Genomic DNA, 17,760 nt, shown 5'->3' on the forward strand with positions numbered 1-17,760 from the left:
TACATCATTACCGTTAGTTTGGCGCTTGCCAAAAATCTAAAATGTTCTATCCCAAATATGGACTAGGAATGTAAAAAGTGACCTCATTTGTCGGGGAAATGGGGGGGTTGTAACAAGTGGTGTATATAAAACCTGGATTGCTAATACTATGTATTTGCCAATGAGAGGTTTTGGAGGCACCGGTCGGCCATATTGGCACTCCCCAGAAGAAGGAATTGTCCATTATTTAAATAAAATTTACAAAATAACATGTATTTAAGTAAAACATAATAATAATTGTAGTGGGGACAATAACATAACTTTTTTTTAAAGTATACTTTAAGGAAATTGTTTTTATATTTGTTAATTTTTTATTTATATGTTTAGCTCAGAGAATATACTTTGAAAGTATGCATTAAGGTGTCTATAATGTAATAAACGTGTCAAAAACAAATGTTCATTTTAATTCATGCATTTCTATTGCTTCCAAAATGTGTTTTGCGCCGTTAAGGGGAGTGCCAAGATGGAGGCGTGGTGGCTTCAAAGCATCGCCCTTGGCTAGTCATCTAGTGCGTATATATAACGCATTGGTTGTAACCGCAGTAATTTAACTACGCCTTCTCCAGTCTGTGGTACCAGTAGGCATAATACAGGAAGAGAGTCGTGGAGGAAAAGAAACGGGACGCCCTTTTTTTTATACTTGCATAGTTAGTAGATAACGGAATCCAAAAAGTTATTCGGGGCCAACGCAGACAATAGCCCTGTTTCAGAGATAATATATCCAGCCACACCATGGACGTTTGACGAACAAGGTTCAATAGAATAAACCATCCACCACAAGCTGATGCTGATCATATGAATCTTTTCTCACATCAAGAGGAAAAAGAGCTAATTTCAGAATTTACCATGGATGATTTGGGTATGTATTGATAATTTACCCTCTTTGAAACATTGTAGCTACGTGCTCCGCTATCTACTGGAATTGAAGAACGATGGTTGGAGTACTGAGGCAATGAAAAAAGTAATATTTTTGTTTTCTTGAAAGAGATCCATCTTTGCTGGAATTCGGAGCAAAGGTAAATGCACATTGAAAGGGAATAGTTTAGAAAACAATGTTTTCTTATAATCTATGATAATAGATAGGAACATGATGAGGCATAAGATATTACCTATAAATAGTACGAGGTTTAAAAATGCATCTGGGGTCCTATTCCTATTAATCAAGCAACATTTTACTTATAGCAGGTCATTTTAGACTTGAAAGTAACAGCCCTTATCCTCAAGTCTTTGTTATTGTGCCTATAGAGTCAGCTTTTGAATTGATCAGTATATCGACTACATTAGATGTAGGCCTAGCTAGTAGCTACTGTATGGGTGGTCTCTTATAATCCATGTTTACGAGAGATTGTTATCTAGTGAAAATCTGCTGGTCTCAATTGAATAACCTTTTTAACCATAGAACAACTAAAATATTATCTTCCAACTCAAATCTTGCTTTCTCTACATTGTGCTCCTCTTTTTCAAGGGAGGAAAGAAGATCAGGAAAAGCTTCATTTTGTGACATTTTTCTTTGACAACTCCAGCAATGTAAAACAGCATGCTTTCTTTAACTCTATGCCAGGAAAACAAGGAGTATACTAATGTAACTGTATCCTATGTCAACATGCAGTGCTTCTAGCTCTAACCACAAATTAAATCCAAATTAGATCTTGGACGTCCTCTGTAGGCCCTCTCTGTCTATAATGCTATCGATGAGTCAGAGATGGACCAGTGAGCTTCATAACATAATAAAGATCTCAATGTATTTCATTCAGCCATCAGGGGAAAAGAGTGTGACTATCATTAGTGTTAGTGAACTACCGGGTGGATTTAATAGTTAGAAGAGACCCTCTCGAATGACTATTGATACAGAGGTTGAGGAATACATATATCCCTCTTTTCTTAAAAATGGTGGCAACTTTCAGAATGGAAAGCAATGTCCCAGCCCTCTTCAACTAGCACTGAAATAGCCTAGGGCCACGATGGCTCACCAAGACTCATGAAGTTCAGTGAAAATAGGAGGGTTGTGTGCTGCACCAGACCAGAGAACAAAGCATTTGCTCTTGTGGCCTACTCGCTCGAAGAGTAGTGTGTGCAACATATTTCAAAACGGAGGGATTTTATGCTTAGCAAGCACGAGGAAGAATCACTGCATCTGGTTCAACACATCTGGATAGGATTGCACTTCAAGGTTCAGTTGTTGCCGGGTGACTGGCGACGTGTTTCTCAAATAGGGGGACAGTGTTTATGTCAGTGTGTTTATGCTGTAGTGTTGTGTGTTATGTTGTAAGTTGATGTCTTTGGTTGGTGTGACTTGTGGGGTTTTTCAGCGAGACCACTTGTTAAGAGAGGCTATGGCCAAGTCAAACAGTCGGCAGGCAGAGCTCTAAATATGGTCATATTTCACATTGAGAGAATTTCAACTCCTTATATGAGCAGTCCAGTCTGTAAGTGTGTGTGTGTGTGTGTGTATAAGAGAGGGAGAGAGTGAGAAAGAAAGAATGTGTGTGTGTGTGTGTGTGTGTGTGTGTGTGTGTGTGTGTGTGTGTGTGTGTGTGTGTGTGTGTGTGTGTGTGTGTGTGTGTGTGTGTGTGTGTGTGTGTGTGTGTGTGTGTGTGTGTGTGTGTGTGTGTGTGTGTGTGTGTGTGTGTGTGTGTGAGCGAACAACATTCTCTCCACATGTTTGTACCAGTGTGAATCATCAGTGGGAGAAATGACCACAGTCTGTGATGATAAAAGGCAGTTTCACCAGCCCCAGTCATATTTCGGTTTAATATCTAAATGTCTAACTCTTATCAAGAAATTATGAATGTGATGTGCATATAAATACCAAATTAGCTCTAAAATAAATACACTGACCTCAACTAAATATTCCGTTTTGAAAATGTAAAGCAGTCATTTTCTGAAATATCCTTATTTTGCTCTGAAGTTGCTTCAAAAGTTGCTCAAAAGTTGTATGAAGTGATGCTCTGTGCCTCTTCCACAAATATTATTATCAAAATAGATTTTCCTGGAAATATGGTTTGATAATTCATGTATTGTTTCAGATTCTGCATGGTTTGCAAAAGTAAACCATGTAAGTTAGGAGAAAAGCTTGTCTAATAATCCAATAAGACACATTGTCCTGGTTTTGGCCATAAAATGGATACATCCATGATGCCAATCATGTGTTGTAAAATACAGTATGCCATGGAGGAATACTAAAATGGCTTGTACTTCTCGTGAAAATGAGGTTTGAGTTCGATATCAGTTGACAAACACCCTTCCTCCACTGCTTCCTTATCACTTTGGCATGTCCAGAAAGGTCTACAGAAATGTTATATTTTTCATGTGACTTTAGCTTGTTTGCTCATTTGATGTCCCTTGCTTTGATTGGTCAATGTGTTATTCTCGCTCTAATTGGCCCGCCTCTCTGTGTCCTCTCTGCTGCCTGCGTCTGATTTGCATCTCTCTGATTGGTCACTGAGTCCGTCTGTCTACCCTCAGGAGTTCCTGACTCACCTAACTACCCTCTCAGTCCTCGTATTGTTGTGTTTGGTACGTAACTGTCTGTATGTATGTTTGTTTGTGTGTTTCACCCTTTTTCTGTCGTATCTCAGTGTGTCAAAATACTTTGCTTCTATGTCCTCACCTCCTCCATGTGTCCCTTTTATTTTTTTGTCTTTTTTGCCTCCTATTTTCCTTCTATAATTTCCATTCCCATTCCCATTTCTCCAATTTCTTGTATTTAACCAGCATTAACCATCAACATAGGTATCAGCCAATACCTGTGTACTAACCACCCTCTGAGGCAAAATGAATGACTGCACAGTATGAATGACAGCATCTTGAATTCCTCTACAAAGACTCCCATTGAAATAGAATCTCAAAAAATCTATAGATTATATTTCTATGCACACTCCCATCCTCTCTGACTCTGTAGACGCCCTCCTCGCTGACCTAGAGAGCACCAGCTCTCCCCTGGCCAGGTGCCCAGTCCTGCTTACCTCAGATCCCCCGGTGACATCTGACCCCGCGCCTGCCAGCCCTCAGGAAAACGCCCAGACCAGGCCACCGCCTCCAGCTTACACACCCCAGCAGGTAAGAGGTTTGAGATAAGAAACATTTTAAGAGTTTTGAGGTAGACTTAACAACTTGGATCAGATTACCTTTGCCCCAAATCTTAACCATTAGGAGGGGTGGATATATACCTGAGCCTGAATGAGTGGTGAGGGCCAACTTCTGCCTACTCCAGGTGAGGTAAAAGAGAGAAGTCAACATAGAACAGGCTGTTGGAAGTGTCTTATACTGTAGATAATTATACAATGCTAAAAGAGGATAGGTAGTAAGGAGGGATCAGACTCTGCTTAGAAACTCAACTTGTCAAAGTTAAATGTTTTTATCGAATAGTTATGAAGTACCGTAACTCTTATTGTGTTGATGGGTGAGCGTTGACTTCAGAGCAAAAGTGAAGATTGACTTTCTGGTTGAAAAACAAGTGAATTATGTTTATAATGTGCAAACATTTCTTTTAGACGGTGTCTGCTGCAATGAAGTCCAATGGTTCTCAGAACCCAAACCCAGACAAACAACTGTACAGGTACTATTTTCCTTTATTATTAGTTACTTTACTAAGTAAAACAGAGTGGTCAAAGCTGCAGCAATAAAGCTGGTTCCACCAGGCTATTATTTTACAGCCCTATATGAAATAATGTTTATGGCCCTGACTTTTTTTTGTGAATTCTACTTTCTTATGCAGTGGGGGGGATATGGTCGGGGTTCTAAATTCTTTTGTAGAAGGACTAAGGAGCTCAGTTCTGGACAAAAAGGACATTCTACTCCAAAATGAATGAAAATAAGTACCGTAATTTCCGGACTATAAGCCGCTACTTTATTCCCACGCTTTGAACCTCGCGGTTTATACAATGACGAAAAAACTGAGCACCATCACATAATGTGACGTAAATCGAGCGCGCTCAAACTTCCCATCATTCTGATTACGGTAGTAATTTTGTCACCCTCATCATGGCAAAGACACGGAGAAATGCATATGATGCAGCTTTCAAGTTGAAGGCGATCGATCTGGCTGTTGGAAAAGGAAATAGAGCTGCTGCACGGGAGCTTGGCTTTAATGAGTCGATGATAAGACGTTGGAAAACAGCGTGAGGAACTGACTCAGTGCAAAAAGACAACAACAGCTTTCAGAGGGAAGAAAAGCAGATGGCCCAAAGAATTTGCAGCCACTCGACATCAGTGTAAATCGTGCATTTAAGGTGGTGCGCCGTGTTCAGTGGGAGGCTTGGATGACAAGTGGGGAGAAATCCTTCACTAAAACGGGCCGCATGTGAAGAGCAACTTATGGTCAAGTCTGCCAGTGGGTCCTGACAGCGTGGAGCATTGTCAAAAAATCCACTATCATCAACAGGTTTCGAAAGGCTGGACTGCTGCGTGTTGAAGGGGCAGCATGAGCTCAGCGGGGTATTTGCCTCCGGATGAAAGTGACGAGAGCGACAATGAAAACGATCCAACATCGGATGAAGCAATTCTGAGGCTATTCAACTCCGACACCGAAGGAGATGGCTTCAGTGGTTTCAGTGCACAGGAGGAGGAAGATAGTGACCAATGACTTTCTTGGTAGGCCACTGTTTAATTTTTGTTACAAGCCGTGCTTCGTTTAAAGGCTGTGTAAAGTTCATTTGTTTCAATGTACCGGTACCGGTAGGCACCTGAGTCTTATAGACATGTGCGGCTTATTTATGTACAAAATACATATTTTTTAATAATTCAGTGGTTGGGGTTTATATTCAGGTGCGCTTAATAGTCCAGCAATTACGGTATGCAAACATAAAGATATAAAACTGTATTTTTTTGTGAAGAATCAACACCAAGTGGGACACAATCATGAAGTGGATCGACATTTATTTTATATTTCAAACTTTTTTAACAAATCAAAAACTGAAAAATTGGGCGTTCAAAATTATGTTTTGTTTATATTTTTGTTCAGTGTTCTTTCTGAAGGCACTGTAGGTGTACTGTAATCAAATGAAACAAATGAAATAATTGAAAGAAACAAGGTTTAAAATAAATCATGTTTTATTAGCAGGCACTAGTTTGGTTCAAGCCTGTCTTGAACATTTGGGCATAGGTTCTCATCGACATCACAGTAAATGTCCTCAATGTTCATGCATCTTGAGAAAAATCTTTTGGCATGGAGAATCCAAGCCTGACACAGTAGGTCGGGATTGATGTCATTGAATGCCTCATCCATGGCCTGAAGGAGGTTGGCACACTCATGGGGACCTTCTACCTGTATTGTATTTTACAGTATTGTATTGTACTTATGCATTGTAGTGGTCCTGTGTCGCTCAGTTAGTAGGAGCATGGCACTAGAAACACCAGAGTTGTGGTTTTGATTGCCACTGGGGTCACATATAAAAATGTGTGGAATTCACTGTTGTCAATGGATAAAAGCGCCTGTTACGTAAATGGCATATATTATTCTATTTGAGTACTGCGTTGCCCAACGCAATTTTAGTACATCAGTGTGGACCCCCCCCCACCCCAGTAAAAAGATGCTTGTATCTTCATTTTGGATCCATGTTTACTGTAATGGGGTTGCTTTTGTGACATACATCTCTAATCTTGTCAATATCAGATTTTTTTATAACTTAATGTGAAATAAAGTCATAATAGTACATTACCCTGTTTAAACCATAACTTGTGTTTACTGTAACTTACTGTCAGCCGTTACCTGTAAGTTACTGTAAAAACGTTGCAGTTTGTTACTGTAAATTCCAAAGAAACTTGGTTTAACAGTATATTACTATAAAAAAGGTGCTTTCTTTACAGTAATGTACAAGAGCTCCACCTTGTTCTTAACTGGTCGAAGGGCCTCCAGACATAGCTCCACCTCATTGTTTGTTGGTGGAAGGGCCTCTAGCTGGTGGTCCACCTCGTTCTTCGCTGGTGGAAGGGCCTCCAGGCAGAGCTCCACCTCATTGTTTGTTGGTGGAAGGGCCTCTAGCTGGTGGTCCACCTCGTTCTTCAATTTTGGACTAACAGTGAAGCAATCACCACACTCAACTCAATACCCCCTGTAAATAAAAAATGTGTCCATCTGGTCACGCTTCCACCGACCAACAGCGAGGTGGAGCTCCGGCTGACAAGTACATACATTAGAGTGTCTAGTTTGAGAAACAGATGCCTCACAAGTCCTCAACTAGCAGCTTCATTAAATAGTACCTGCAAAACACCAGTCTCAATGTCAACAGTGAAGAGGCGACTCCGGGATGCTGGCCTTCTAGGCAGAGTTGCAAAAAAATGCCATATCTCAGACTGGCCAATAAAAAGAAAAGATTAAGATGGGTAAAAGAACACAGACACTGGACAGAGGAAGATTGGAAAAAGGTGTAATGGACAGACAAATCTAAATTTGAGGTGTTCGGATCACAAAGAGGAACATTTGTGAGACGCAGAAGAAATGAAAAGATGCTGGAGGAGTGCTTGAAGCCATCTGTCGTGCTTCTACACCTGCATTGCTTGCTGTTTGGGGTTTTAGGCTGGGTTTCTGTACAGCACTTTGAGATATCAGCTGATGTAAGAAGGGCTATATAAATTAATTTGATTTGATCTGTCAAGCATGGTGGAGGCAATGTGATGGTCTGGGGGTGCATTGGGGGTGGGAAAGTGGGATATTTGTACAGGGTAAAAGTGATCTTGGAAGGCTATCACTCCATTTTGCAACACCATGCCATACCCTGTATGACAATTTCCTCCTATAACAGGACAATGACCCAAAGCACAGCTCCAAACTATGCAAGAACTATTTAGGGTAGAAGCAGCCAGCTGGTATTCTGTCTATAATGGAGTGGCCAGCACAGTCACCGGATCTCAACCCTATTGAGCTGTTGTGGGAGCAGCTTGACTGTATGGTACGTAAGAAGTGCCCATCAAGCCAATCCAATTTGTGGGAGGTACTTCAGGAAGCATGGGGTGAAATATCTTCAGATCACCTCAACAAATTGACAACTAGAATGCCAAAGGTCTGCAAGGCTGTAATTGCTGCAAATGGAGGATTCTTTGACAAAAGCAAAGTTTGAAGGACACAATTATTAGAAATCATTATGTATAACCTTGTCAACGTCTTGACTATATTTCCTATTAATTTCGCAACTCATTTCATGTATGTTTTGATGCAAAACAAGGACATTTCTCAGTGACCCCCCCCCATTCATTTGTTTGAGTTATACCATTCTTTCCCCATCTCCCGCTCTCTCCTTTTCACTCTCTCTTTCTCTCACCCTCTCTCACACTATCTCCCCTCCAGTACAGTGAATAAGCCTCGCTCCCCCCGCACGGCCGACCCTCCTCCCCCGGCCTTCTCCTCCTCCTCTGTGTTAGGAGGGGGTCTCAGCGAACTGGACCACCTTCTGCAGGAGCTCAACGCCACCCAGTTCAACATCACAGGTCAGTAATAGGCTTGCCCTCACAAGCCTCCACTGGACAGTGTTTGCTCAATGTTTGATGATGTAAACAAGGTCATCTTCATACCGTGTATGTGTGTTGTGTGCGAGCAGCATTTTCTCAACATGTGGTATTCATGCTTTGTGTGCTCATCTTTGTCTGTTGGTAGATGAGATTCTGGCCCAGTTTCCCACCACTAAAAAGGATGAGAGGGACAAGATAAAAGAGTTCCAGGGGTCCAAGGACAAGGTCACAACACCCTACCCCAGGTATCCATATACACCCTTCATATACCCTAAAGCAGGGATCGTCAACTAGATTCAGACGCAATTTTTTTCTTGATCAGATGGTCGGAACATAATTTGTAGACTGCAAATTGACCGCAAGATTCTCAAACAGATATAATATTGGACTAAAACGATAATTTCGGACCTTGCTGACATTTGTATATGATCATGTCTCTCTATTATGCATTAAATACTTGGGAACAGATTTTCATAATTAAAATTACTGGTAGCTGATTTTAGAGTATTTTATGAGATAAAAAAATATACACAGTACCAGTCAAAAGTTTGAACACACCTACTCATTCTAGGGTATTTCTTTATTTGTATTATTTTCTACAATGTAGAATAATAGTGAAGACATCAACACTATGAAATAACACACATGGAATCATGTAGTAACCAAAAAAGTGTTAAACAAATCCAAATATATTTTATATTTGAGATTCTTCAAAGTAGCCACCCTTTGTTTTGATAACAGCTTTGCACACTCTTGGCATTCTCTCAACCAGCTTCATGAGGTAGTCACCTGGAATGCATTTCAATTAACACGTGTGCCTTGTTAAAAGTTCATTTGTGGAATTTCTTTCCTTATTAATGCATTTGAGCCGATCAGTTGTGTTGTGACAAGGTAGGGGTGGTATACAGAAGATAACCATATTTTGTTAAATACCAAGTCCATATTATGGCAAGAACAGCTCAAATAAGAAAAGAGAAATGTCAGTCCATTATTACTTTAAGACATGAAGGTCGGTTTCTTCAAGTGCAGTCCCAAAAACCATCAGGTGCTTTGATGAAACTGGCTCTCAACATCAACTGTTCAGAGGAGACTGAATCAGGCCTTCATGGTCGAATTGCTGCAAAGAAACCACTACTAAAGGACACCAATAAGAAAAGAGACTTGCTTGGCCCAAGTAACATGAGCAATGGACATTAGACTGGTGGAAATCTGTCCTTTGGTCTGATGAGTCCAAATGTTCAATTTTTGGTCTTTATGAGATGCACAGTAGGTGAACGGATGATCTCCACATGTGTGGTTCCCACTGTGAAGCACGGAGGGGCAGGTATGATGGTGTGGGGGTGCTTTGTTGGTGACAATGTCTGTGATTTATTTAGAATTCAAGGCACACTTAACCAGCATGGCTACCACCGTATTTTGCAGCGATACACCATTCCATCTGGTTTGTGCTTAGTGGGAATATAATTTGTTTTTCAACAGTGACCCAACAGTGACCCAACATACCCCCAGGTTGTGTAGGGGCTATTTGACCAAGAAAGAGTGATGGAGTGCTGCATCAGATGAAATGGACTCCACAATCACCTAACCTCAAACCAATTGAGATGGTTTGGAATAAGTTGGACCTCAAAGTGAAGGAAAAGCAGCCAACAAGTGCTCAGCATATGTGGGAGCACCTTCAAGACTGTTGGAAAAGCATTCTTCATGATGCTTGTTGAGAGAATTCTGTCATCAAGGCAAAGGGTGGCTACTTTGAAGAATCTAAAATATATTTTGATTTGGTTACTACGTGATTCCATATGTGTTATTTCATAGTTTTGATGTCTTCACTATTATCCAACAATGTAGAAAATAGTAAAAATAAAGGAATACCCTTGAATAAGTAGGTTTGTCCTAACTTTTGACTGGTACTGTATACAGTGCTCTGCAGAAGTATTCATCCCCTTTGGTGTTTTTTCTATTTTGTTGCATTACAACCTGTAATTTAAATGGATTTTTATTTGGATTTAATGTAATGGACATACACAAAATAGGTGAAATGAAAATAGTCCAAGTGAAATGAAAAAAAAAAACTTTTTTTCAAAACTTTCAGAGTGCAAGGAGGGCATTAATCAGAGGCAAGGAGGGCATTAATTAGAGAGGCAACAAAGAGACCAAAGATAACCCTGAAGGAGCTTGAAAGCTCCACAGCAGAGATTGGAGTATCTGTCCATCGTACCCCTTTAAGCCATACACTCCACAGAGCTGGGCTTTACGGAAGAGTGGCCAGGAAAAAGCCATTGCATAAAGAAAATAATTATCAAGCACGTTTGGTGTTCGCCAAAAGGCATGTGGGAGACTCCACAAACATATGAAAGAAGGTACTCTGTTTAGATTAGACAAAAAATGAGCTTTTTGGCCATTAAGGAAAACGCTATGTCTGGCGCAAACCCAACACCTCGCATCACCCTGAGAACGTCCTCATTTCATCGGCAGGGACTGGGAAACTGGTCAGAATTGAAGGAGTGGTGGATGGTGTTAAATACAGAGAAATTCTTGGGGGAAACCTGTTTCACTCTTCCAGAGATTTGAGACTGGGACAGAGGTTCACCTTCCAGCAGGACAATGACTCTAAGCATACTGTTAAAGCAACACTTGAGTGTTTTAAGAGGAAACATTTAAATGTTTTGGAATGACCTAGCCAAAGCCCAGACCTCAATCCAATTGAGAATCTGTGGTATGACTTAAAGATTGCTGTACACCAGCGGAATCCAACTGGAGCAGTTTTGCCTTGAAAAATGAGCAAAATCCCAGTGGCTAGATGTGCCAAGCATACAGAGATTTACCACAAGAGACTTGCAGCTGTAATTGCTGCAAAAGGTGGCTCTACAAAGTATTGACTTTGGAGGGGTGAATAGTTATGCACGATCAAGTTTTCTGTTTTTTTTTGTCTTATTTTTTGTTTGTCTCACAAGAAAAAATATTTTGCATCTTCAAAGTGTTGTGTTGTGTAAATCCAATGATACAACCCCCCCCCAAAAAAAATTAATTCCAGGTTGTAAGGCAACAAAATAGGAAAAATGCCAAGGGGGTGAATACTTTCGCACGCCACTGTATTTATACAAAAGTGTTCATAAAACTTGGGGAACCAAGTAAAATCTCCCTTGGGCCGCCAGTTGGTGAACCCTGCCCCGAAGGCGTAAATACTGGCTTGCGTCCCAAATGGCACACTATTCCCTTTATAGTACATTGCTTTTGACCAGGGACCCTAGGGCTCTTGTAAAAAGTAGTGCACTATATAGGGAACAGCATGCCATTTGGAATGCATTCTATTTCGTTCCAGGATACTGTCTTTTTAGTGCTCCTACTATAGTTGAAGTGTGTATAGTGCTATGTGTTCAATTAAACGACCAATCAGCAGTTGAAGCAATAACAAAGTTTTGGTAAAAAGCTGAAGGATGGGCCTGGAGAAATGTAATCATTATCAAATTCTTAAGACTGAGCTATGGATGCAATCACTGACCATCCAAGATATAAAAATGATAGTTTTAAGCATGTTTTGAAGCTCATTTAAAACATTTACAATGTTTTCAAATATTGGAGTAACACAAGCTTATATTTTGGGTACTTATGGGGTACAACAGTTGAAATAAGCTCATGAGGCATTTATAAATTAGATTCTCTTCAAGAATCAATGGGTATACATAATTAATGTATAAGTCCAAATATGGATGTAGCAACTGCAGATTGCTCCTTTAACTCCTTCCAAAGTTGTGTTCATTAAGGGAGTGCTTTTCAAATGTTTCGCTATGAAAAATGTATGTTTATTATTTTCTTAAGTCAAGGTAGTCTCTCCCTGTTTCAGTCCATTTTTTTCCGTTTGACTAATGAACACGATCCTGTACTCTAGTTGTGTTCATCCGTTATAATTTTTTATGTCTGAAATGTTGTCTCTCCAACTGGAAAGCTTAACCTGTGTTTTAAATGATAAAATAAATGTATTAATTCATTCAGTTCGGTGAAGCCGTCAGCCACCTCAGCTACACTTGAGCTGGACAAACTCATGGCCTCTCTGTCTGACTTCAGAGTCCAGAGCACAGTAAGAGCCCCACTACCAACCTGTATACTTCACATTAAACACTACAGCCTGTACGCTACTGCACAGTTTAGTTCACTACGGGCAACATTTTTGTGACGCAAAAGAGAACAGATTTGTGCAAAAATACTTTAAACCTCATTATAATCTGGCAGTGTAATTGAACTTTAAACTTTCCTTCAACAAAGTGTGTGATCAGGTGACATCTCTTTATGCATTGGGGGGAAAGGGAGGTACCTAGTCAGTTCTACAACTGAATGCTTTCAACTGAAATGTGTCTTCTGCATTTAACCCAACCCCTCTGAATCAGAGAGGTGCATGGGGCTGCCTTAATTGACAGCCACATCTTCGGCGCCTGGAGGACAGTGGGTTATAACTGCCTTGTTCAGGGGCAGAACGACAGATTTTTACCTTGTTAGCTCGGGGATTCGATCCACAACCTTTCGGTTACTGTCCCAACACTAACCACTAGGCTACCGCTCAGTTTGCCGAATACACATTGTTGTAGAAGAGTAAAAAAATGAAATCCCGCTGCCAGATTATAATGTTTACTGTATTTTTTTTTCATAGATCTATGCTCTTTTGCACCACGAAAATATTGCAGATCATCTTATAATACTGTGTATACAGTACAATGTTCTTGATGCATTGCATTTATATATAGTCCTCTTTCTCTCTCTGCTTGTCTATCGTTATCCACTCATGCTCTACGCATTAAGAACGCTACAGAGTTCAAAACTGCGGAGCCGCAGAGCCATGCGGTCTATTGTGACGTACGTCGCCCGCGACTTGATAACAGCCAGTTAAATGAGGTTCGTAAATGGGCCGCGCGGACTGTCGCGTCTCTGCGGCTGTGCACTCTGAATTGAGCTTTACTCTCTGTTTACAAGTATATGCTTGTCTGTCTCTGTCCTTCCCTGTCTGCTTGCCAGTGTCAACGGTTGTGTTCCAGGTCGTCTCTATTGCAGTCGATGAGCCGGAATGACTCAGACGATTGCCATATCATATTAATTTAGTTCCCTGAGATGTTACTGGTCTCAGGGCAGTATTCACAAAACTTCCCAGAGTAGGAGTGTTGATCTAGGATCAGGTCCCCCCTCTTATTCATTTCTATTTAAAAGGCTAAACTGATCAGAGATCAGTGCTCATACTCTGAGATGCTATGTGAATATGGGTTCAGATCTCACAATGCCTGATGACTTCACCGGGTATTGTGAGATCTAATAATCAGTGCAGTGCGACTGCAACATAGACAACTCGGAACGCCCGTTCAGTTCAACTAATTCAAAAGCATGACAAAAAATCACCATGCACTCTGGTCCTAATGCATCCTAATCACATGGACATTTGTGTCACAGGTGATCATTGGTATGTTATCTAACTCTCCTTCTCTCTTATTAGCCAGCTCCAGCTGTCACACCAGTGATCACAGTACCACAGCATCCAGTCCCGCCCCCACAAGCCTCTTCCGGCGGCTCATTGGACAGCATGCTGGGGCTCCTCCAATCGGATTTAACCAGGCAGGGAGTCCCCACATCCTCCAAGGGTAGCTGCTCGGCCTGTCAGAAACCGGTTGTAGGACAGGTGATCGATCGCTCAACACTGTCCCATTGTAGAGATACTTCCTGTACCTTGTAGAACATAACAATTTTTGCTAAGAAAGTTCTTAACTTTGTTCTGTTTCACATGAAATGCTTCACATTTGTGCTTGATCTATGGTCAAGCCAGTACCGTTTTCACACTTGTGCCAACCCAAACCCCACTGTGCTGGCTCGAATGTTTTCTTTTAACACTGTCCTGTCCAGCATGGTTCCAGTAACTATGGTGGATGCGTAACCAGGCCAGCTCAGTACAGTTTGGCTTGGCTCGATTCGGTTCAGTAGTGCGAATAGCCATTAAATGACTGACCATTCACCTTTGACCCTCCAGGTGGTGACTGCTCTGGGGCGGGTATGGCACCCGGAACACTTTGTGTGCTCGGAGTGTGAGACAGAACTGGGCAGCCGGAACTTCTTCGAAAAGGATGGTCAGCCGTACTGCGAGTCGGACTACTTTACCCTCTACTCTCCCCACTGCGCACACTGCAACAAGCCCATACTCAATGTAAAACCTCCACCTGACACTGTGTGTGTGCGTGCATGTGTGTGTGTATACTGTCTACTTCACCACAAATGTCTATGTACTTACATAAAATGGTGTCAAAATTAATACATTGTGTTTACCTACTGTATATAACTAATTTCCTCCATTACACTGTTTCATTAACATGTCCAGTGATATTAGCCTTAGTTATACAGCCCTTACAAAGTGTGTATGTCACCTGAAGCCATAAAAAACTGTTTTCTGTGTTGCCTGTGTAGAAAATGGTCACCGCCCTGGACAAGAATTGGCACCCGGAGTGTTTCTGTTGCGTCAAGTGCAGCCGGGCATTTGGAGAGGAAGGTAATAAACCCACGCTTCCTGTCAAGGGCCACACTGGGATGTAGACAATAATGAACTATAGGTTGTTTTGTTCCATGTTCCTCAGCAATACAACATCAGAAAACACACTTACTTTGTTGTTCCACAAATAGTGTGCCTTTTGCAGCCCTTTGATATTTGAAAAAAAAATTGTGCACCAATATTGAATTTTAAAAGCCTGTTATATTAAATGAAGTGTCTTTTAATAATATGAATATATTTTCCCGTTTTTCTTGACTTAAGGAAGATTTTGACCCACTTAACCCCTACATTTCCCCAAGTTTTCGCCATCTTCCTTTGTTCTCATCTTCTTTTTGCCCTAGTTCTTTTGTCGCTTTGACAAAGTCATTTTTTAAGATGATTATTTATTTTACATGATAAGTGATTCATTTACATTTGTCCCTCATTTTAAGGTCAATCCTGTTTTGTGAACTGAATTCTCGTTTTAATATAGGGAAACCATTCCTTTAAAAAAAAAAATTCAAATGAAACATTGAACAGGTAAGAGTCAAATCATAGTGTAAAAAGCAGGTGAGCTGGTTCTACTCGTTTTGGACATTTGCTGGTGTTTTGTGGTAGAAAGCGTTGAGCATAACTTGTCAACGCTATTACCCATAGATAGATGGGATAGAAATGTTTGAACAACTTTTGTATTTTTGTTAAGCTTGCTTTCTATCACTACAATGGAAATGAGAAAGCATCTGCATGCTCCCATACGGAAAACTATCGCTCAAGTCCACCAAAATGGAATATAACATTACGGATAAAGTTCGGAATGACACAATTTCATGTGTACAACATCTAAAGACCTGCATCACTATACTGAGAGCGTTGCCATTTCTAAAATGATGTATTTGGGTGATTTTAGAGCATTCGTTCGTGTTTTTTATGAAGTTTACCATTTTTATAACAAAATGTTCAAATTACATGAAATAAAAAAAATATTACACAAATTACACTACGCAAAGGCCCTCTTCATGGAATGACCCTACTACTGAGGCTAACACACGTATTACTTCATTACTTCCAATTTTGGCATATATTTCAATGAGTGAATGTAAATGTACAACCATGTATTTGGAATACATTTTTTATGTTTCTTGATTTGTTTTACATAATACTTAACCGCCTGTGTCTCCTTCCCTCTCTGTAGGTTTCCATGACCGCGAGGGTCAGCAGTACTGCCAGCAGTGCTTCTTGTCCCTCTTCGCCTCCCGTTGCCAAGGATGTACCCAGCCAATCCTGGAGAACTACATCTCTGCCCTCAACTCCCTGTGGCACCCGCAGTGCTTTGTGTGCAGGGTAAGTGTGTGTGTGTGTCGGGGGTGTGGTCTGTGTCTTCATGTCAATAAGGACAAAGATTGGCCAAACATGGACACGTTACGAATGTGAATTGAACACCACACAAACCACGCACCCCACATTTTTTGTATCACATGTTCATCTCCAACTCAACTCCCTTTGCCTTTTGTCGTGTCTGCAGGAGTGCTACTGCCCCTTCGTCAACGGCAGCTTCTTCGAGCACGAGGGCCAGCCGCTGTGCGAGGCCCACTACCACCAGTCGCGCGGCAGCATGTGCCAGGCGTGCCAACAGCCCATCCTGGGCCGCTGCGTCACCGCCATGGGTGCCAAATTCCACCCGCACCACCTGGTGTGCCACTTCTGCCTCAAGCCACTCAGCAAGGGCTGTTTCAAAGAGCAGGAGAACAAGCCCTACTGCCATCCCTGCTTCATCAAACTCTTCGGCTGAGCACCGAGAAGGACGTTGCCCATCCTATGTTTTCTTCTTCCATAACTCCCATACCAGGTGTATGTCGTGTTCATTAGGGCACATAACAATTTAAAATGTTTTGCAACAGAAAACGTAAATGAGCATTTCTTATTGGACAAGTCCAGGTCCGTCCCTGTTTCAATGCGTTTGGTGCCTAATGAATACGACCCAGCTCTTTTCTAGTTACGGAGTTGAACAAATATCTGTCAGCCATTTTGTTTTGTCGCAGAGAATGAGAGAGAGATCAGAGCTGGACTCTTTCTGGGTTATAAGACAACATTGGCGACTAGAAAGAGAAAGGGATAGAGAGAAAAGTCTAAGACAATCCAATTCTCTATTAGACTGGTACCATGCAAGCAAAACTGGTTGAAATGATGTCATAATGAACATTTCAACTAGTTTTGTCCGCAGGGTACACAGAGGCCAACAAAAATATTTGAGTGAGAAGGGAGCATAGATCTCCAAGACACATAGATGACCAATGCAGAAGCCATAGCTAAACTTTTGAGGAAGTTTTCCAAAGATATAATAGAAAGTTGTTATCACATGGTATATGTAAATCCATGACCTATCAAATGGAATATTGACCACTGAATTATTTGAAATTGACATTTTTGATGGTATCGAATGGAACCTTTTTATGAACATTTTGATGAAGGATCTTTAATAAAAACCCATTTAATATATTTGCTTTACATTGCAAAGTATAATTATCACTGCTATTGCATTTCTATACTGATATATTGTCTATTTTAAATTTGAGGCTACCATGTATCGCAATTGTAGTGCCAAAGATTTTACAATGTTTTTTTCCACCATTGTGCTATGCAATTATGTATAAAGAATACCAAAGAGTAAAATAAACACAATTTTGTTCTGCCCTGACTTTGGTGTTGAGGGAATTTTTTCTGTTTCAAGAAATAAACAGCCATTCTAATTTGCACGTAGAAACAAGCAATGGACGTGATTGTAA

At 40.9% G+C, this 17,760-nt stretch overlaps 1 protein-coding gene across 5 annotated transcripts; it reads left to right on the forward strand.

Moving 5' to 3' along the window:
- The first annotated feature begins 605 nt into the window (after window positions 1-605).
- On the forward strand, window positions 606-17,672 carry LOC124048499 (transforming growth factor beta-1-induced transcript 1 protein-like). 5 transcript variants are annotated; one of them, XM_046369349.1, is made up of 13 exons: window positions 606-898; window positions 1,025-1,055; window positions 3,941-4,098; window positions 4,533-4,597; window positions 8,324-8,463; window positions 8,630-8,729; window positions 12,475-12,559; window positions 13,276-13,368; window positions 13,958-14,140; window positions 14,486-14,659; window positions 14,917-14,998; window positions 16,170-16,318; window positions 16,500-17,672. In XM_046369349.1, the coding sequence occupies exons 1-13, from the start codon at window positions 890-892 to the stop codon at window positions 16,764-16,766; spliced, it is 1,536 nt and encodes a 511-aa protein (XP_046225305.1). In that variant the 5' UTR covers window positions 606-889; the 3' UTR covers window positions 16,767-17,672. The 5 variants fall into 5 exon arrangements, with proteins under 5 accessions (XP_046225305.1, XP_046225303.1, XP_046225307.1 ...); XM_046369347.1 differs by lacking the exon at window positions 1,025-1,055 and adding an exon at window positions 3,505-3,555; XM_046369351.1 differs by lacking the exons at window positions 1,025-1,055; window positions 13,276-13,368 and adding an exon at window positions 3,505-3,555.
- The last annotated feature ends 88 nt before the right edge of the window (window positions 17,673-17,760 follow it).

The sequence above is a fragment of the Oncorhynchus gorbuscha genome, linkage group LG11, assembly GCF_021184085.1.
Source record: "Oncorhynchus gorbuscha isolate QuinsamMale2020 ecotype Even-year linkage group LG11, OgorEven_v1.0, whole genome shotgun sequence".
Taxonomy (NCBI): domain Eukaryota; kingdom Metazoa; phylum Chordata; class Actinopteri; order Salmoniformes; family Salmonidae; genus Oncorhynchus; species Oncorhynchus gorbuscha.

What these genes read in the sequence shown, in the direction of transcription:
- LOC124048499 (XM_046369347.1), top strand. Translation starts at nt 835, where the DNA reads ATGAATCTTTTCTCACATCAAGAGGAAAAAGAGCTAATTTCAGAATTT. An exon ending in ATTTACCATGGATGATTTGG is followed by an intron (nt 899 to 3,504) that starts GTATGTATTGAT and finishes GTCTACCCTCAG; the next exon opens with GAGTTCCTGACTCACCTAAC. An exon ending in CCGGGCATTTGGAGAGGAAG is followed by an intron (nt 14,999 to 16,169) that starts GTAATAAACCCA and finishes CCCTCTCTGTAG; the next exon opens with GTTTCCATGACCGCGAGGGT.